This window comes from Medicago truncatula, chromosome 3, assembly GCF_003473485.1.
Source record: "Medicago truncatula cultivar Jemalong A17 chromosome 3, MtrunA17r5.0-ANR, whole genome shotgun sequence".
Classification (NCBI taxonomy): Eukaryota; Viridiplantae; Streptophyta; class Magnoliopsida; order Fabales; family Fabaceae; genus Medicago; species Medicago truncatula.
In genome coordinates this window covers 38,668,087-38,689,407 of record NC_053044.1, presented here as the reverse complement: position 1 = coordinate 38,689,407, position 21,321 = coordinate 38,668,087, and the positions used below count along the sequence as shown (strand labels likewise).

At 33.1% G+C, this 21,321-nt stretch overlaps 4 protein-coding genes and 1 non-coding gene across 5 annotated transcripts; 1 reads left to right on the top strand and 4 right to left on the bottom strand.

Moving 5' to 3' along the window:
* Positions 1-983: 983 nt before the first annotated feature.
* LOC25489539 (protein DSS1 HOMOLOG ON CHROMOSOME V) lies at positions 984-2,897 on the top strand. Its single transcript, XM_013605557.3, has 3 exons — positions 984-1,144; positions 1,298-1,402; positions 2,501-2,897. Exons 2-3 carry the CDS (start codon positions 1,312-1,314, stop codon positions 2,629-2,631), a joined length of 222 nt encoding a protein of 73 aa, XP_013461011.1. The 5' UTR covers positions 984-1,144; positions 1,298-1,311; the 3' UTR covers positions 2,632-2,897.
* A 1,440-nt stretch (positions 2,898-4,337) lies between these two features.
* On the bottom strand, positions 4,338-4,787 carry LOC25489538 (E3 ubiquitin-protein ligase ATL4). The gene has a single exon (XM_013605556.2). It carries the CDS (start codon positions 4,785-4,787, stop codon positions 4,338-4,340), a length of 450 nt encoding a protein of 149 aa, XP_013461010.2.
* Positions 4,788-6,743: 1,956 nt separating this feature from the next.
* LOC11415349 (serine/threonine-protein kinase STY13) lies at positions 6,744-9,999 on the bottom strand. Its single transcript, XM_003601243.4, has 6 exons — positions 9,569-9,999; positions 8,372-8,493; positions 7,947-8,143; positions 7,645-7,819; positions 7,357-7,491; positions 6,744-7,183 (listed from the first exon to the last, which is right to left on the bottom strand). Exons 1-6 carry the CDS (start codon positions 9,822-9,824, stop codon positions 6,977-6,979), a joined length of 1,092 nt encoding a protein of 363 aa, XP_003601291.2. The 5' UTR covers positions 9,825-9,999; the 3' UTR covers positions 6,744-6,976.
* A 91-nt stretch (positions 10,000-10,090) lies between these two features.
* On the bottom strand, positions 10,091-10,164 carry TRNAT-AGU (transfer RNA threonine (anticodon AGU)). Its single transcript has one exon. It is a non-coding gene; the product is annotated as a tRNA-Thr (tRNA).
* Positions 10,165-18,842: 8,678 nt separating this feature from the next.
* LOC11442190 (polygalacturonase 1 beta-like protein 1) lies at positions 18,843-21,205 on the bottom strand. The gene is made up of 2 exons (XM_003601241.4): positions 21,057-21,205; positions 18,843-20,906 (listed from the first exon to the last, which is right to left on the bottom strand). The coding sequence occupies exons 1-2, from the start codon at positions 21,102-21,104 to the stop codon at positions 19,068-19,070; spliced, it is 1,887 nt and encodes a 628-aa protein (XP_003601289.1). The 5' UTR covers positions 21,105-21,205; the 3' UTR covers positions 18,843-19,067.
* Between the last annotated feature and the right edge of the window lie 116 nt (positions 21,206-21,321).

Here is a 21,321-nt window from a genome sequence, read left to right as displayed (position 1 = left end):
ATATAATATTAAATATATGATTTAATATTATTGCCAACGTTACAAGAACATATAAGAGCATACACATAAGGATAGATAAATGAGAGTTAAATAAATAAGTAATACTTATTTATTATTTGGTAATACGATCTTTTGATGCACTAGTGTGAAGTAGAGAAACGTAGTACACTGCAAGGTACGATGCATTTAACTGGAAAATGGCACACCATGAAGTATTTTTTTTGGTTACAAAATTTTAGGGTGAGGGGATGGTGCTCCAGTCCAAGGCAGGGAAGACCTTCGGGCTCAAAGAGCACTTACAAAGGTATTTACATTTACCTCCCTGCAAAGGCATTAGTGGGGCTCGAACCCGGGTTCTCTCGGATTCAAGACCTGTCTTTTTACCACTAGACCAAGCCTTTGAAGTTCACACCATGAAGTATGATATGTATAACTAAAATTGTGGAATACCTTAAAGATATGATAAATACAAGCGGTTCTATAAATTATTTGTTATTTTGTTTTATTATCTTTTTTTCTCTTTTTATTTTATGTTTGTTTTTAACGAACTTAAAGCTTCGGTGTAGTGATCGAAAGATAAACATTTAAAAGGTCTCAAGATCAAGCTTCGTTAATGCTCTTAGAGTTAGGTAAATGTAAATTGTTTTGTAAATTTAAAATCTGTCTTGATATATTATCACTTCACCATAAAAAAATTCCATAAAACAAAAAAAAAAACTTTAATCGTCAATAAATTTCCCTAATCTTTTCTTAATTTATATTTTTTGCACTAACTCTTCAGTTTCTAAAGGAAATAAACTTTGATAATTTAAAGTTCCATCAAAAGATAAGCAAAATCTAATAAAAAATCATTTCACCCATAAATTGAACTCACTAAATAATTTATTTTTGATAGACGGACAATTACTTAGGTAAAAATTATTTTATCTGATCATTCACTAAAAAAATAATAGGTTTAAAAATAAAATAGCAAAAGAAACCGAAAACGACGACGTTTAAATGTTCCAATTTTTTCACGCTCCTCATAGTACAAATACGATCTTTTCTTACTTCCTTTCCAAGCACAGAAGATTCTTCCGGTCTCATCGATAGCGAAACCTAAACACTCCAAGGTTCATCGTTCATTCAATTCAACCAATACCAGGTAATTACTTTGTTCCTTCATTCCAATCATTTGTTCTACGAAATATTTTAAAGTTTAATTTGATTCAAACCCTATTCCCCTTTATCAAAATTAGGGTTTTTCTTTTTCCGAATTTGTGAAATTTTTTCGCTTTTGGGTTCGAATTAACTGCAGATTCAGATTTATCTATGGCAACTGAAGCAAAGGCCGTGACCGAGGATGTCAAGATCGATCTATTCGAAGACGATGATGAATTTGAAGAGTTTGAAATCAACGAAGGTATGAACCAGTAAACACGTTGCTTCGCTGATGCAATTATCTTTGCTTTTGTTTTAGGTTTACATGTAGTTAAGTGATCCTAAGAAATTTTTAGTGATGTTATCATCAAATGATTTATAAGTGATATTCATTAGTTTGCTTTCGTGGAAGAAACGTATTAGGGATTTCGTCGTTGCAGATTGTTGCACATTTGAGCTAGACTTTGTGTTTTTAGTATTCAATTAATTGCGAGGAGGTTATGAAAATTTAACCTATCTAGTATGTCAGTGCTGTTTGGACTAGCTTATTTGAGTGTATCTGATACTAACATGAACATTTGCGAGACTGATTGGGAGAACTTATGGAAACAACTTATGACAGATGACTTTCATATGCTCTCCATGATAGTTTATGAAGCAACTTATAACTTATATGAAAGTAGTTTGAATTTATTTCATCCTTTGTTATAAAAATTGCATTATAATTTATACATAAGCACTTATTTGGCAAGCGACTGTGCTATAAGCATTAATTAAGCTGTATGTCCAACCATAGTCCAATCATGTAATTTGAAACTTATTTGATACTTCACCTCACCACTTCATTTCATGTATGAAATGATATGATATTTAAATATACATATTTACTATTAAATCATATATACTTGCAAATGTCTAAACTTTTGTATGCATAATTGTCCAGATTATGTAAATGATGCAACATTTAGATTCACTAAATTCACTTTTTACATTTAATGAAGATGTAAATTTGCTAATTTTCACACTTGGTATCAATGGATCCCTTGTGTGTGTGTGTCTCACAGTGCATGCAAACTGTAATTTTATGCCACTACTCACTTCTCATGGGTGTTAATCCTATTTCTCTTTAGGCATGAACACCTCTATAGGCATGAACACTTCTAGGGTGAAAATAATAGGACTTGTTTAATTGCTTGAATCTCATTTCGTTTTATTGGCATTTGTATGTTAATTGGGTTCACTGCCTATCCAACTTTTCTTGACGACTTGAAATTAGGAGGTTTTGGATTTCTGCCGTTGCACTCACAATCTAATGTTGCTTCCTATTTCTTTTTGCGCTTCTTTGTTTTACAACTTACAGAGTGGGATGACATGGAGGAAGGGAAAGAAGTAACTCAACAATGGGAGGATGATTGGGATGATGATGATGTTAGCGATGATTTCTCTGTTCAGCTGAGAAGGGAGTTGGAGAAGACCACTGATAAGAATTAAACCACCTGCTGGCTATTTTTGTTTGATATGAGTCATATGACATGTGTAATGAGTTACAACTTAGGTATTTGAGACTTTGAGCTCGGTGTGTTTTCTTACCTACAAAGAAATTAAACTATGCCTTGTTATGAAGGAAATGTTACTAAAACAGCTGCGTAGAAGTTATTGAGTACTTGTTTTTTAACTGAGTTCTGTGATTCTATATGATTAGTTGGCATCTAGCTTTATGTTTGGCTCACAATCTCAATTTTATTCTGTTTCATTAATATTTGATTTTGGGTTGGATTTGCTTTTTCTATGAAGATTGTGTTGGCATATAATTATTTTATTAATGATGCTTAAGCTTTTAACCTCTGAAGTTTTGAGTTGAGATCTTATTTTTATAAGCTTTGATATAATCACATTTAGCTGTTTGAGTTGAACTACTAGCCTCTAGCCAAAAGATACCTTTTGTTTAAGCTGTAGAAAATTAGCATGCAACTTCTGACTGTTATCTAGTCACCTGAGAAAGCTCTTCATCACTTTGTTGATAAATGTCACCAATCTTACTCAGGTCTTCACTATACGCATTGATATTCTCTAGCTTTATTGTTTTAAGCTTGAAAAAAATGAAGGTGAGAAATAATGTCCTAATATTCTAGACTTCTAACCAATATCTCCATGTTGGATGTGACTTTCCTCAAGTTCCAATTGCTGCTAGATGTCAGGGTAGTTACTTTTTAGTCTCTGAAGCTGTCAATGAATTTCTGTGTTTTTGAATGAAATTAGGCTTCGTGTTATCCTCAACAGAGGTTGGATACCTCACTTATAAGGATAAGTAGAATATGGTCAATAGCAGATACAGCAAAGTTATTAATCAGAGAGTCTTAAGGAGTTCGTTTGATCAAATATCCACTCTAGTTGAAACATTATATTGACAATTGTTACACATAATCCATTTCATTTTGCACTCACTCCCACATTTTTTCTGTCCTGAACACCTTTCTTTTTTACACAACTCTCCTCTCGACCATGCGGTCGTGGGAGAATCATTATGGCATATACATATCTATGGAAAAGGTGGTTTATCAACTAATGGAAGGGATGCCGAAAGTATCAGGATATGTATACGTGCTAAGTAAATCCACAACAAAGTGCACAAGATACAATCACGCTGCCACAAACAAGCAATAGTTCACTTGTGTCCTTTCACTAGGACGAAAAGACAACGAAACAGTTACTATATTTGTAGTGGTTCATAATGTTTCAGCTGAAAACCTGTCCACAACACCCAGCAATTTGGATGGATAAGCATTTCATAGAAACCAACCACAAAGATGTTTGACCCTTTCTACAATTGGCATGAAATTAAATTGATCCTGGCACTGCAATCAGTACTGTATTTCAATAATTGGTGATAAGAAAAAAAATCAAAACTTATATGTGTGAAGATATGATTACTTAGTAGTATAACTCAGATGGTAAATTGTTGCATGAACATTTGATATGTTGGGGTGAGGGTTTGAACCCGTAATTCTCCACTTCTCAGCATTTAGTGGTGTGTGTTTCGCCGCTAGACTCTTTGAAAGAAAAAAAAACAAAAAAAGAAATATTTACTTTCTTACCAAAGGTAATAGAAAAACCCCAAAAATATTACACCTGGAGCTCAAATCCAGCTGACTGTTCAATTCAACAACAATATAGAACTTTTTGATTTGCCTTGATCTTTATGGCATTTCAATATGTACAATATCAGAATCAGCACTTCCTTCCCTCATAATTACACGTGAATGAACCCATGTTCTACAAATTGGACAAAAGGGTGTCTTGAGAATCCACAAATCTATACACTGAACATGAAAGCTATGCCTGCAATTAGGCAACAACCTACAAGCATCACCAACCTTAAAACTCTCCAAACAAACAGCACAATCCACAAGGTTGTTGTTTCCTTTCTCTGGTTGTTCCACATAATCAAAACAAGGAAGGTTCTTCAAGTCACCAATATTGTCACCACCAAACATTCCTTTTGCAGTGCTCCTAGTACTGCTACTCTGGACTTGCATGTCTTCATTGTTACTATCCCTTCTAAAAGCCCTTCCAACTATGCAGAAATGAATAGACACCAAAATAGCAATCCCAACAAATAAGATTATCAATGAAATTACAATCTCCATCACCATAACTTGGTCTAATTTTATATCAGCTGGTAAAAAAACGAAGTCAAGCTTCAAACATGCAATTTGTTTGCTTCAAACATATATGTGTTTGATTATGATACAATTTGTTTGTTTGTTCCTGAATGACAAAAGGACAATATAGAGGCTCAATCACAGATTATAGCTACGGCAAGCTACCTGGCTGCATTCATTGTCACTTATTTATGTTTAATTATTATTTTTAATTAGAAAATGACCCAGAAAGCTGAAAGCTTGTTTTTATGATTGAGTTGTTACACCAGATATATTATTTTGAATATATAAAATTTAATTTAATTTTGTCTTCAATTTACACACTAAAATTAAAATAATAGTTTTTTTTTTTCTTTTGAGAAATTGATTAGCACTAACTGTATATAGATCCAATTTCAGCTAGTGTTCAAGTCAACTAAAATCCAACCTCAAAAAAATATACATAAAGAAAACTAGTATAATTTAATTAGGACATTACATGTGTTCATAGGGGAGCCAGGGTGACATGGTGGGGCGTAGTATATAACAATTTGGTACACAGCCTATGGCCTTAATCATAAGTAGCATTTGGCACTAACCTTATAATACTCATTTCAATTCTTATTTTATCAGCAACTATAATTAAATATTCTACCTATTACACTAATCAATTTTAATATGGATAAATTTGCTGGAATTAAAACAAAACAACAAGAACAAAAAGCAAAAAGTGATATATCTGTATGGATTTTTATTTTTTGTAGAAACCAAAAACTAAAATGATGTATTTTCAGGAACCGAAAACATTTAAACCTAAACTATATATTATTATTAACAGCAAACATTAACTAATAAAAAGAAGAAGAAAAACAACAAATGTGATGTAAAGTTTGAGGCTATATATTGCAGTATTAGCTTTTTAGGGTGTCACGGTTTTCACTATGTAGAATCCATTCAGAATTCACAACTTTGCTACAATTGATTAACTGAGATGCTGTTAAATATTGTAGATGCTATCACATCTAATGAAGTAGACACTTTTATTACTATTGTATCTTTGATATCCATTTATACTTGCTGAACTCAACACACTGTTAACTAATCTTAACACAATTGGTTTCCACTTTTCACTGTCTTTGAGGAACTTCAAAAGAAGAAATACTGTTTTTTAATCTCTGCACCCATGCCGTTGCGGTTAAACAGTTGGTTGAATAAAATATCCAAGAATAAGGTGGTTGGATGAGATAGGCATTAAACAGTTAAGCGCAATAATGCAGGTTTATCTCCAAATTAATAGTCCTTGATTACTGATTTTTGGCTAGCCCTTGTCCAAAACTAATGTGCATTTGAATTTGTTTGTATTATTTTTTTTGGCTGTGGATTATAGAGTCTTCTATTTAACCAAAAAAGATATGATTTAAATAAACACTGTCATCTTTGTCAAGTTAGCATTATTGTGTTAATGTTGGAATTGTACTAGTACCAAGACAGTTTTGCGGTCCATGTTTTATTATGTTACCATTGCTTTTTCCGCAAACATACAAACTTATTTACTATGATTCTGTCACATAACACCAAATGTGATTTGATGTGTGTAAGTCTCAGTCACTAGATGAAGTAAGACAGTTCATATTTTGAGTTTGTCTTTTAATCTGATTATGAAAATCAGAATCTGAACAATGTGATTTTCCTCTAACGGCTGAGATACGTTGACAGCCGCTTGCGTATGGATTTTCAAATTTCAACCGCAGAGAAGGGTTTGTTTGCAAAATGCAATTGTATTATACTATTTTTGTATGTACTTGTTTCTTTTCGTATATTATTGATTAATTAATATGCAAAAAAAATAATAATACTAAGAAGCAAGAACTCTATCATATTTTCACTCCATCCTCTATACTCATTCAAATTAGACCATCTCCACCACCTTCTTTTGAAAAAAAAAATAAAAAAAAATGCAAGTTTTGAAGCAAACAACACAATGAGACAGAAAGTAGAAGTAAGAGAGTACCTAGCAAATAAGTTTACAGCAGTATCATGAAGATCTTACAAGGTTACAAGGCCAGTCCAGCAAGAGGTAACTAAGAAATGGATATACATAAGAATTGACATGTTTCTGTATAGTTCTCTCATCTTGTCTGTTTTTGTACCAAAGATACAAATATTGATTCCTTAATGGTTTATTTGACTATGAATCAAGGCCCTCGGCGCTTACCGAAGCAGAGACAACCTTGCTGCTGATCAAAAGGGATCATACCTCCACCTTTGGATGTGTCAATAGCCTCCAGCATGGCAACTACCTCATCCATTTCAGGTCTCTTATCAGGATTCGCATCCCAGCATTTCTTCATTACATTTGCCACAGAACTTGGACAACATCTTGGTATTTCTGGTCTTACATTCTAGAAATTCAATACAAACTAATATATCAGTACGGATTCATTTTAGATGCAAGAGAAACTGTCCTCGTGCGCTTAGCTCAGTTGGTAAGGACAATGCATAATATATGCAAGGTCTGGGGTTCGAACCCCAGACACCGCCAAAAAAAGAAACTAATCTATGGAAGAAGATATACCTGGCGAACAACGGCTGAAGTAATCTCAGAGAAACTTAGGTCAGGATATGGCATGTCACAACAATATATTTCCCATAAACATATGCCAAAACTATATACATCACATTTCCTGTTATAGGGGTTGCCATTTAAAACCTGTAAACCATCATTCACCCATTTATCAAATAAGTTAAAAGTCAATTGCTTAGACTTTCTTTTTGATCAAATGAAAGCCCTTTTGTGACCTTTTTCTTTTCATATCGGCACAATATTTTATGTTAAAGGTTTCAAGGGAAACTGACTACAAACCTCAGGAGCCATGTAACCAAGTGTACCAGTCTCCCCGGTCATGTCATTTGGATTCGACGCTTCAATACGTGCAACGCCAAAATCAGCAATTTTAACGGTGCGAGACTTATCCAACAGCATGTTCTCTGTCTTTACATCTCTGTGGACAATCTTCTGAGAGTGAAGATAGTTCAGACTGCATATCCAAGTGAATTCTATTTGAGCGATCGAAACATGTTATGAGTCGGTCTTTATTCTCGACAAGTACTAAATCACTATTACATTGAGTAAAAAATTCAGGAAAAGAAAAGGAAGATGAATACCCTCTTGCCATATCAAGTGCCAGCTGGATGACAACCTTAAAAGCTAACTTCCTCCTCCTATTTTTGATTAAGAATGATTTCAATGCACCTCCAGGAAGATACTCAACAACCACACAGCAGATATTGTTTGGCATGCTAATTAGACCACTGTCAGTTTGTATCTGTAATTCAGATGACCCCATTGTTGCCCCTATAAACTAAACACGGAGAGAAAAAAATGTTACGAGTCTCGCATTAATTAGATTAAAGTGCTCAGGGTGGTGCTGGTACTTAAAACTGAAAGCATGTTGTCATGGTAAATAAAACTATCACTTAATAATGCAAGTTTGTATGATCTCACACTTTTTTATATGCAATATTGCAATCCACAAGAACAATTAACAACAGAAACAAGAGAGAGTTGAAGCTAATGAAAGGAAATGTACCTTAGTTACATTAGGATGATTAAGTTTATGCCAAACAATGACTTCTTGCGTGAATGCAGACCTGAGTCCAGCAATTTCGGCTTCTGTTCGGTAACCTTCTTCGCCCCAATCCAGCATTTTAACTAGACATTAAGTAAATAAGCTCAAAAGAGTTCAGTGTTATTGTTACATTACATGCACAGTAAAGTGCATTTCAGATTTATAGAATCCTCACAAAATTAAAATCAATCAGTGAAATTGCTTCGTTCATCGATCTTGGTCTGCGATTCTCTGTTCAAATAAATTATAGTCCCCTTCCACGACCAATCTAACAATAACATGCTACTTGTATTCAGTAACCACACAAGAGCTTATTTGAATTGACTTATTTGAGCTCATCTATTAGCGTTAACACTTTGAGCCTCTCTGAAAGAGCTTATATATGGAAACAAGTTGTGACGTGTCCAAAAGCTATTTTCACCTAATTTTAACAATCTCTCTAGGATAACTTATACATAAACACTTTATATCATAAATGCTTATGCTATAAGAGTCTAATTAAGCTGATTAGCCCAAACCAGGGCAAACAACACCAACTTGGATAACACATTTTCAGATGCAAAACATTCCAATCTTCTAATGAGAAGCAGAGGGCACAGTAACTGAGAAAAAATTGAAGCAACTATTTGGATAAAATCCATGAAGAATTTTTATAATTAGATGGATTAACTCAATGATTCTTAAGTGAACTAACAAGATAACATCAACGGTTAGTTTGAATTAACCACAAAATTAGTATTTGACTTTATAGGACACTCTTAAACATGTCCTCAAATTACGAATATTTCTTAAAGATCTCCGACTCTGTTAAACCATTAAGTTGATCCCTACATTTAACGAGTTACTATCAATTAGGTCCTGTATTTTAACAACTTATTATCAATCTGGTCTCTATACTATTTATTTTAGGGGATCTCTATACTATTCAACCACTTAGTGTCAATTCCTAGCATACTCTCAAAATGACCAATACAAGTAAATTTTGACGGAGTAAAAAAACTTTTTGAAATATTCATAATATCATGGAACTATTGTAGAGCGTCTTACAAAGTAGGGACGAATTTGGCGGTTTAGTCGGTTTGAGGAGTGAGTGTAAAAAAATAGAAACATGAAACAAATAAAAGAATGAAATTTTGAAAAGAAACTTATGAAAGTTACCAGCAACATCTTGGCCATCATAGAAACCACGGTGAACAGTACCGAAAGTGCCACGAGCTAAGACACTCTTGATGATGAGGTTAGAAGGATCAATTTCCCACTCTTCTCTTTGCTCCATGTTATTACCACCAGTAGTAGCAATAGAGTTTGAGTGATCATGAGAAGAATCATCATTTACCTTGTTGAAGTGTTTCTCAAGTTGTTCATCAATGGTTTTTAGATCAATTTGATCAGCTCTCACAAACCCATCATTCATTTTTCCACACCCTATCTTCTGAGAATGTGATTGATTATTGGTGCAGCATAAATAGAATAGAATAGAGGGGACATTGATTGTGGTAAAATGTAGTATTATGGTGGATAGAGAGAGTGTTTGAGTTGTCGTTTGATGATGTTAAGTTAATGTTCATGTTTCCCTCCCTCCGCAAAATCATCGTTGGGGTCTCCCCAATAATCCAAGTGAGCACGTGGAATTGTCTGTGCAAAACATTTTTTTGTTTTGAAAAATAAAAAATAAAAAATTGCTCTCGTTGAGAGTTGAACTCAAGACCTCCCGCTTACTAAACGGGTGCTCTAACCAACTGAGCTACGAGAGCTTCTTGTGAATTTGGTATTTAATATATTATATATTTTGTGTGTTAATATTAAAAAATGTTATATGTGCTCTCATTGACCATTCGCAGTTATTAACATTCAACATTTTCCCCTCAAAAAAAAAAGTTCGGTATTTTTTTTTGTCAAAGATATTCAACATTTTTCTTTTAGTTTGTGCTTGGCTTATTCCTCTTCAATTTGTCTATTCTTTCTTTCATACTAGGCTTTAGACCCGTGTGACGCACGGGTCATTTCGACTAATATATAAGAATAAGTAATGGTAAAAAAAATTCTAAAAAAAATAAAAAATGAAGAGTATTATACATTTTCCTTACGCAAGTTCAAAAAATAAAGTAGGAGATGACATGAAATCGTTTAGTTGAAACAAACGAATATTAAAAAATAAAAATTAGACAACGACAGAGATCTAAAATTCTATTTCCAATCCTTCACATATCAAAATTACAATTGGTTCTCTTCATTGTAATCATCTAAACTTATGTTACAAAAACCTATGTTACATGAAAACCAGTCATACCTAAATAACAATAACAAACCTTCAAAACAAAAATCAACTATTCTCAAAGGACCCAAAAGAAAGATTTTTAGCCTTCAAAATCACAATTCCTCTTGTTGTATTGTTTTTGTGTCAAAAGCACCATAAGTTGAATAGTAGGCCCATGCACATGACTTTCCTCATAAGACAAAAACACAAGTTTTTTATAGGTTGAAAAAATAAATCAAATATCCTTAACTTTCAATAACGCTTAGAAACAACTGAAACTTTTGCATTATCTCAATCCACAAACAAAATAGAAGACCTTTATATTTGCTTTAGGCACCTTAAGGAATTCTATGTAAATTATTTTCCTGCAATGAAATGCTAAACACAATGTGTTGGAACAAAATGTGTTTCACAATGAACCTTATTAAGTTTTGATGATAACAAGGTATTAAAAATTGTCAATTGGTTATTACTAATAATTGTTCAAGTGTACAGGACCAAAGGCTACTCAAGTTATTTCAATAGGTCTTGGAAGAACAATGGAAAGAAAAAAGAAATTCTGAGCATCTGAAGAAAACTGCTCCTGAAGCTAAACTGCTCCTGAAGAGATGACGTCATCAGAAGCAGAAAGTCATCAGAAGCAGAAAGTCATCAGAAGCAAAAGTTTTCATCAGAAGCAATATCTTCACCAGAAGCTACTTTTGATCCTTTAATCAAACTGAAGATTCAAAGTTGCTGATTCTCAATTCAGTCTTATCAAAGAAGAACAAAGAATTGAAAGGGAGGTATCAACGGATATATGGATAGCACTGAGCTCTTGTCTCTCGTTAATAGAGTTGACAAAGTACAAGTGTACAACCACTACCTCCACTACTCTGTTTTCTGTCTACGCTACAAGACAAAACAACAGCCATGCCTGCAGAATTTGTACACTCAAGATGGGAATGAATTTGAAGTTTATTCTTCAAAGGACTACACCCAAATCAGGCAAAGGATCACTGGTGGATAATCAAAGGATTTCAAACGACTCTTTAGACGTGCTGATTATCTCAACGTCTCTTTCACACCTCTATATAAAGGAATGAAGACTTGAAGATTTTAGATAGAGATACATAAGTTTAAAAGCGCCAAAACTCTGTCAATTTGATTCTAAAAAGCACACTGAATTTCTGCACTGATTTGATACATCTTAGAAATTCAAAGTCTAGAGTCTTTTCTGTATTGTATTGTGAACACCACTGATTGTATATCAAGTGTTCAATTCAAACTCAATTCTCTGTATTTTTGTTTGATTAGAAGTCTCTTGCCTGCGTGCTTGAGCATTAGAAGTCTCTTGCTTAGTGCTTGAGCATTGGAAGACTCTTGCGTGTGTGCTTGAGCATTGTTTTGTGAAGTCTCATACTTTGAAAGTATTGAGCAGTTGTAATCTTGTGATTATAGTGAAATCTCCTTGGAAGTGCAAGGGGGACTGGACTACTTCCGTGTTGTGGAAGGAACCAGGATAACTGCCTGTGTCTTTGTCTTTCTTTTCTCTGCTCTGTTCTTTTCCGCTGCAATCTGACTCTGATCATTTCATCAGAAGCAATCAAACTGCTTCTGAAGTTTTATCAGAAGAAGAATCCTTTTTTTTAAGAGAAAAAGAAAACACAATTCAACCCCCCCCCCCCCCTTCTTGTGTTTTTCACCTTCACAATGAGCAAAGAAGAAGAATTAACAATAATATTTGAATTGTTTTATTTAGCTTACAATTCTTTAAATTAATCAACAAAAAATTAAATTTGCATTATATCCTCCACAATATCAAGAATTTTTCAAAGGGATCATTCTATTTGTATGGCTATGATGAGAACTCGTGTGTGTCCATGAAGACCAGCTCTACGGATAAGTGTTATCTATAGAATTGGTATTGCCATTCATAAAACCTCTAATAAAAAATATTATTATGACTACAAAACAACAAATCAGCAAAGCAGTTTAGAAAAGAGTGAAGACAATAATTTTTACCTAAAGAGGATTATGAAGAGAAATAAATCTCAAAAATATTATCTGAATATAAAACAATAAAAGATTATGTTATAGTTAACATTCACACATGCAGCTAAATGTCTGGTTCATATTCATACCCTCTGTCGAAGCATGTCCTACGTTTTATACACTAAATATATTATGTTGTCACATTTCCATCAATTAATAAGAACTTACAGGTATAAATTAAGATAAAGAAGACATTAAATGTTAACAACTAAAAAGTGTAACATCTAAGAGAACAAAATGCGGGACAAAAACATTGTTAACCAACTAAAAGACAGAAACAAATCCCTTGTAGTTAAGTCTATATAATTTCTATAAAATATAGCATGATCACTTTTCACCACCTGTTAGAGGTTTTCACAAAGTGAAAATCAAATCAATGTATATTTTTTGAGTTATAATCTTAAATATTGCAAATGAAAGTTATATTTATAAAATCTCCTTACCAAATGAAGAGACTAAACTCTTACTTACCCACCAATAACATTAGCAATTGTTGCATTGTGAGGACCTGCAACTGCACATGATTTTTACTTCAAGATAAGTACTATTTGAGTTGTGTACACATAAATAAAGAAACAAAATAAAAGAAGACACTTAAATCCCTCAATAAATTGTTTATTTGTTTCATTTAGGGGAAGACTAAACAAAGCTAATACGGCATTCTATCGAAGGAAGGAATGAAGAAAAGCGAATGCATGCTTACGTTTAATTGAAAGAAAATGAACATGGAAAAAGATCATAATATCGACATCGTAGTAAAACTGCAACAATGGAGAATCTGAAAAATTGTAAAATCATGATTAAGAAAATAAGAGACAGATGCCGTAAAAAAAGAAAGTCCAAATTGAAAAGAGAATAAAATCTGGATGCTTAGATTAAAATTATGAAGAGAATTTAGCAAGACCGATACTTCATTACATTGAAAAGCAAAAACTGAAGAATCAAATGTTTGATTAAAAAAATAAAGCAAAAAGATGGAGCAGCAAACACTCAATTATATGAATCTGGATTATTAACCAAAGGACCTGTTGCATCAATACAGTAAAAATAAAAGGAGTTACAAAACATTTTAAGCATGAAAACATACGCAAAAATCAGACCATAGCATCACATATACCCATTAAGCAGTGATACGACAACAACATTTTTCAATATTACCACTTGATATTCTTTGAATGAATGATTGAAGGAAGAAATTCTCTGAACGAATGATTAAAGGGATAAATAAGGATGTGTTTTATTCAATTCTGTATGGTACACATTTATAGTGAGAAGGAGAATTGATACGTGAAAGTGCTTTGGAAGATTTGATACGTGAAAGTGCTTTGGAAACAGCTAAATTTGTGGGGAGTTGGAGTCTGGGTCATGGTTAATATTAGAAGCCTGATATAATGGAAAACCTAACAAATTCTGATTAAATCATCCCTTAATTAATGCACACGAATTGGAAAAGGTGCAACAAACTTACAGGAATTTGTGAATTTGTTAGGTTTTTTTTTTTTTTGAAAAAGGGAATTTGTTAGGAGCGAAAATAGGATTGGATTGGATTTAGTAGTGAGCTGTTGTTTTTGATTTCAGAAGCATTTGAAAATAACATTTTGATTAATGGAAATAATAGGAATAATTTGTTAATAAGAGTGATTTTTTTTTTTATGTTTATCTGTTTATTGTTGTGTTGGAAATAAAATGGGAGGAAATTGTATTTTTTTTTTTTTTTATGTTTATCTGTTTATTGTTGTGTTGGAAACAAAATAGGAGGAAATTGTTATAGGAATAGGAGGAACGATTTTTAAAGTTTATCTCTTAATTAAACAGGTTTAATTGAACACGGGGGTAATAACGTAAAAGTCATCATAAAATCTAGGTTAAAAATTGGCTTACGGGTTAACTTTTATATATAAAGATGTTATAGGAATAGAAGGAATAGGAAGAACGATTTTTAAAGTTTATCTCTTAATTAAACAGGTTTAATTGAACACGGAGGTAATAACGTAAAAGTCATCATAAAATTTAGGTTAAAATTAGGTTAAAAATTGGCTTACGGGTTAACTTTTATATATAAAGATGTTATAGGAATAGGAGGAACGATTTTTAAAGTTTATTTCTTAATTAAACAGATTTAATTGAACACGGGGGTAATAACGTAAAAGTCATCATAAAATCTAGGTTAAAATTAGGTTAAAAATTGGCTTACGGGTATAAAAAAGATTATGTTTTATGTATTTGGCAGCCTGATCCAGCTGATCTCGTTCTACAACGTAAGCATTGAAATGGGCAATTATTTTTTTTTAAGGACAATTCTTCAGTTTATCATTCAATAATTAACTAATGTAAGCTTAATAATTAACTAATTAATTGTCCCTGCATCCTTTGGATAAAACATGAATAAGGTTATGATTTGTATTATGTATGTACAAGAAATAATTAAATTACCAATTGAAATAAAAAAAAAAATTTGAAATGAGGATATTCGTCTTTGATTAAAATGTTTTGGGAACCAATATAACAAAATGATAATCAAATGGAAATTGAAAATCATATATACTTCAAATCGAATCTAAAAAGAAAGAAGGAAAATATCATCGGTTAAAATAAACTTCATATTGTCAATGAAATGTTAATTGTATTAAACTCAAATCTCATACAATTTTTTTTGAAGGAGACTCAAATCCCGTACAATTATAACATGCTATTAAATAATGTCAAATACTTTCTCATTGGTTGTAAGTGTAAACCTAGTTTACATAGTTAGGCTTTGTTTGCAAGTTTGGAGTGAAATGAAATGAAAGGCTTGAAAAAAAAGAAAGGAGTAAGTGGAAAGATAATGTATTAAATAATATCATTGAATACATAATGTATTTGGTCTATATATTGACCAAATCTAAAAGGTGTTTTTTTGCTTATAAATGTGATCGGAGGGAGTACTACTAACAGTACATATACCTCATTATTGTTCAATCCCTCATTATTGTTCAAAGAACAAAGTTTCAATCTCCCCTAAAAAAAAAAATATTTCAATCTTGAACAAGAAAATCTATTCACTTAGAACAAAGAGAGGGAGTCATAGGTTACTTTATGATTTGCACAATCATGAACTAATTTTTTCAAGACATGTAGTTTTTTTTTATTACCAAGACATGTAGTTTTTAACGAAAATGTTTTTCCTATTCATATTCATATCATTTTCATCTTCTAACAACCTCGTTTAGTGTTTATAATATTCTTCTTCCCATTGCATCTAATTTTTCTCAATTAATATTAGAGTCTCCACATGTTCAAATTGTTCCTCCCATTGTTAAAACTTCTATGGAGTTTACTACTTCTAATGTTAGTACTTCTAGTAACCGTTCTCCCCACATCCATATGTCTAGAATTCATGCATCTACTAGAATTTTGCATCCTCCTTATTACTTGAGGAACTATCATTTCAACATTGTTCATTTGCATAATTTTGCCACATCAGAGAATTCAATTAATAATATCCTTATTCCTTACATCATTATATGTCGTATGCTAATATTTCTCCTATTCATAAAACTTGTTATGTTTCTTTCCTCTTCTTCTCCTGGACCATGTATGTACCTATAAGCATGCTACCCAACATGATTGTTGGGAACAAGCTATGAAAGACGAAAGTTTGGCTCTTCCGCACAAAACTTGAATATTAACTGCTTTACCTCCTAATAAAGATGTAATAGGCTTGAAATGGTATGTAAAACTAGGCAATGTTTAGCATGGGGCAATTGCAAAATTTCTCCAACTTAGGCTCATCTAAATTGAACCGTTGATTAAATATAAAATAATACGAATGGCTAGGATTGTCTTATTATATTTTGACCTGCAACTTGTACATATTTTACACATTACATGATTTTTTTTTTAAAGAAAAACATTTTTCTTTTTTAGGATGATTTTTCTAAAAGAAAAACATGAAAGATTTACAAAATGGATTTAACGATGATGTAATGTAATGAAAGATTTACAAAACACCGCTAAGATTTTTCTGTCGTGTCTTTAATAAATATTATTATAGTTTGGTGAAGAAATAATTTAATCAAACTTGGTCAAACTATGGATCATCAGTGTTCATTTTCTCTGATAACAGATGGTTAATACAAAAAATAAATATTAAAAAAAATATGTTAAATTTGTTCAATAATTTTGTTTGGGTATGTACTCATCATCTATTCATTTGTTGTCAAATAGTACAGTAATTAAAATTTACCTTTAAGGTGAATAAGTGGAGTATTCAGGGTTCGAACATAAATTACGCAATGTTCAAATGAGTTAAGCTCAACTATGACCAATATTTTAAATTTAATATAATATCATATTTTTTATATTAATTTATTTTAAAATGAATTCAAATTATAAATAAATTTTGTTTACACGATCCTTATTTTCACACTTAATCTGTCTTAGAAGTTTATTTTCGGTTTTTGATAAATCCCTTATGCAATTGTTCACCCAAATATGTGCTCGGGTTCGGAAAACTGGCTTGTGTTGATAATACATGTGATTTTTTTTATTAAAAAAGAAAAAAATTCTGCTGTTAACACCTGTGATATATATGTATAATCGATTTAAAAAAAAAGGTAATGTAAAGGTAATAACGGGAAGGAACAAGGTAATGACCCGTAAAAATAAATGAGCCTAAGATGGGAAAATTATGCAATTGGTCCATGCTAAAACTCGCCGTAAAACTAAAACATACGGCAATATAGAAAGGCACAAAGCTAGGAAAAAGTAGACTACATTAAAACTTTGTCCCCTGTTATTATTAAAATGGTCGTTTTCCGCTTAGTTTTGGCTCTAGCTGCAGTAAAACAATCATATTTGCGTCAATTAAATGCAAATAATGTTTTTCTTTATTGTGGAATGTGGATCTTGTAGAGGAGGTTTATATTGCAAATTCTCCTAAACCCTCTCGACCTAATCGTGTTTGCAAATTAAATAAGTGATTGAAATCCAAAATTAACTTGAGCCCTCACTTCCTTGGGCTATATTCAGTCTATTTCTGATTATTATTGGTTTGCTGAACATTTTTACGATCATCTCAAAATTCTTTTGATTTACTTAGATGATATAGTCTTGATAGGTGATGACATCACATTTTAATTAACCATGTTTGATCCATGCTTCATTCCCAATTTCAAATCAAAGACATTAGCCTTAAAGTGATAAATTCGATTTGGATTAGACGCGAGAACTAAGTCACACATGGCTGCATTGTAGCCATCCGATATGAATCAACGGCCATGTTCAATTAAGGTGGGTTACAGCATTTGACATATCCACGGTTATATTAAAAATAGGCTAAAAGTGAAACATAGAAAGATGTGTGAGAAAAAGTAGTTGAATCGGCCTATGTATCATAATTGAATTGTTCAATGTCATGTGATATTTTCGTCTTAATGATACACAAGTAGAATTCTTAAAGAATGTGGTTTGTTAAAGAGAGGTGGTGGGTCCTTTGTTAGCCTCATTTTCCCCAACCCCTGTCATACCACCAAGAGTAGAGTAGCCTGCAGTCTACACCCCACTCAGATATCATAAGACTTGTGGAATGGATCATAGCTTTGAACCTTCAACCTTTGATGATGTCTATTTCTTTGGTTTCACTTAAAGCTGCTGCAACGTTTGCATGTAGAATAGTTTATTTTTGGGTTATGCTAAAAGCCATCTATGAAGGTGTCTTTTAAAAACTCATACCTCAAGGTGTGATTTCTACTTTTTAATTATAACTTTGTTAAAAGACAATTTCATAAAAATTAATTGATGTATTTTAACAAATGCTAATAAAATAACTTTTTAAAAGACACCTTCATAAAATATATCTTCTAGCAAAACCATTTATTTTTATGCTCTCACTTTAAAGTACCTAAGCACAATCACTCCTCCACCCAGCACATACATGCCAAGGCGTGCAGTAACAATCAGCACTATCCCATCACATCACTTAAACCTTGAGATGCTTCTCTGTTCTCTAACGCATTCCATAATGTCTTGCCTCCATTCGGTAACCTCTCTTTTACAAACATTCCTTACAGATTCTCTTCTCCACTACTTTCAATTTTTTATATTAAAAAGGAGCATGTCTAATTTAACACAATCATTTAGACTCTTCAACCGCAAAAGAAATTTAGTAATAATAATAATATTAAAAAGCCACGAGCCATATTATCATAAGTCACGCTTACTCAAAGATTCATACCACTCTAGAACACGACACAAGGTAGAATCACAAATAGAAATCGAAAGCTCAAAGACAAAAACGAAACAAAAAAATACAACGTGGTAACACATGACAATGTGAAATTTTGTATTCTTAACTAACTGAAAAAACCGAATGAAATATTTCCTTCCTCAACTAGAAGTTGTCCACGTCATATCATTCTCAAAAATCCAATGACACACCTCAATTTTTCCAGGTCCAGACCCTAACGCCAAAAAAGCACCATGTTTAGAACCCCACGATGACGTATCAATGTGACAGATGGCAACACCGTGATTAATCTTTGACTTAGTGTCCACGTCAAGAATATCAGCTTCATAAACTCTCACTTTAGGGACAGAGTGACAATAATAGAGTAAATAAGGGTACAAACTCGGATGACATGAAACTGATTTAATCACTTTTCCACCGTCCGTTGCATCGACTTTTCCAATCATCACCGTCCTTTTTGACCCGTTCACATTTTCAGTTGTTTTCACAACCACATTGGGACCTAATATAGAAACGGAAAAGTCAATCATACCCTCAGCTGATCCAACGCACCGTTTTGTTTCTCCCACACTCGGTTCCCTCTCGCATTCTTTAAGCGCGTTAAATATCACGCGCTCTGTCGCAGAACCATCTCGCGCGTGAAATGCTTCTTTTATCTCACTCAACCTCGAGGATGAAAATGGTAATTTTGATGATATAGACAAAGGTAAAAAAGACCTTGCAGGCATTTTGTCTCCAATATCTGGCATAACCATCACGTTTCCTTCCTTTAACATCGATTCTCTGAAAAATTTACCCGGTTCAACGAATCTATTTACGATTTTACCACTGATTGTGCTGAAATTGTTATACGCTGAAAACGACGCGCCGTTTTTGTTGTATAACTTAAACGCGCGTCCCAATCCATAAGATTTGAATCCAAACGCGGTTTTACCCGTAGCTCCTTTTCCATATTCAGTGAAAGTGTCGTTTCCTTCGTTAAACGATTGTCCATAATTCGTAAACGACGCAGCACCGGCTTTCGATTTTGCACCGTAGCTTTGAAACGAATCATCACCGACGTTAGCGCGGTTCCGGTAACTTACAAAAGTATCGGAACCGGAAACGGAACCGGTACCGTAAGCTTTGAAACTGCTCTTTGGATTATTACCGTTGAAACTGTACGCTTTGAAAGAATCGTTTGCACCTCCTGTTCCTAATTCACCGTAACCGGTGAATGTTGATTGAAGAATGTTGGAACTAACTGCATAATTGATGAAATCGCTGTTACCGCTACGAACGCGTTTTCCGTAGCTGTTGAATGATTGAGATCCAGAATTTGTATCGTTACCGTAGCTTGAGAATGATAATTTGTGATTGTTAGCGCCGGAGTCGTAGGTGGTGAAACCGAGATTCGGGACATTGACGAGTTTATCGTAGCTTTTGAAGTTTCCGGTGCCGGAAGATGAACCGGAACCGTAGTTTGTGAAGTTTGTGTTAGCTACATTGCCGTTTTCTGCGTAGCTGTTGAATTCACCACCGCGACGAGTTGAGCCTGAGCTGTATTTTTTGAACGAGTCGCTGTTTGTGTTTAAACCGTTGGAGTAGTTTTTAAATGAGTCGACTCCGCCGAGTCGAGCGGAGCCGTAGTTTGAGAATTTTTTGTTTGAGTAGACGGCGAAATTTGAGTCTGATTTGTTTGTTTTTGTGGATTGGTAAAGTGTGTTTGGGTGGTCGAAGGAGCAGAATAAGTATGGTGTGGAGCAGAGGGTATTATGGAGATTTGATGAGGATGGTTTTTGTTTGAAGAGGTTTATGAGGTTTGCGTAGTGTTGTGGTGTGAGAGGTGAAGCTTTGGAAAGAAAGAAATTTGGGATCGGAAGTTTGTTAGAGGTTTTTGTGTTCCAATGGCGAATGAGTGAGGCTTTAGGAGTGAAAGGGTTTGTCTTTTGTTTGGAATAGGAATATTCTTGTGTTCTGCCAATGGTTGCTATAGAAACCTGCATTCATTCATATAAAAAATTAGTAAGAAATATTTAAGGACAATTACAAGTAGGACAATAACAACTTAATTAAGGAAAGGAACCATGCAATGCAATTTGATTAATCAAGTATGAAAATGAGAGTATGGATTTTGTGGTTTTTCTTACATGGAATAAAGAGAGCGACAAGAACAGGAAGGTGAAGTAAATTTTCATTTTGAGATGTTGAGTTTAGTGTGTTGTGTTGAGTCTCACAATGGAGTGAGAGTGATATATAAGAAAATGGTCATCTTAATTAGTGCTCCAAGGCATTTTTTAAGTATCATTTATTTAATAATTATTCTTTTAAAAAGTTAAATATTATAATATTCAATGCATTTAGTATACAATTTTTTCTTAAAAATTTACTATTTTAAGTGCTTAACGAATGCTT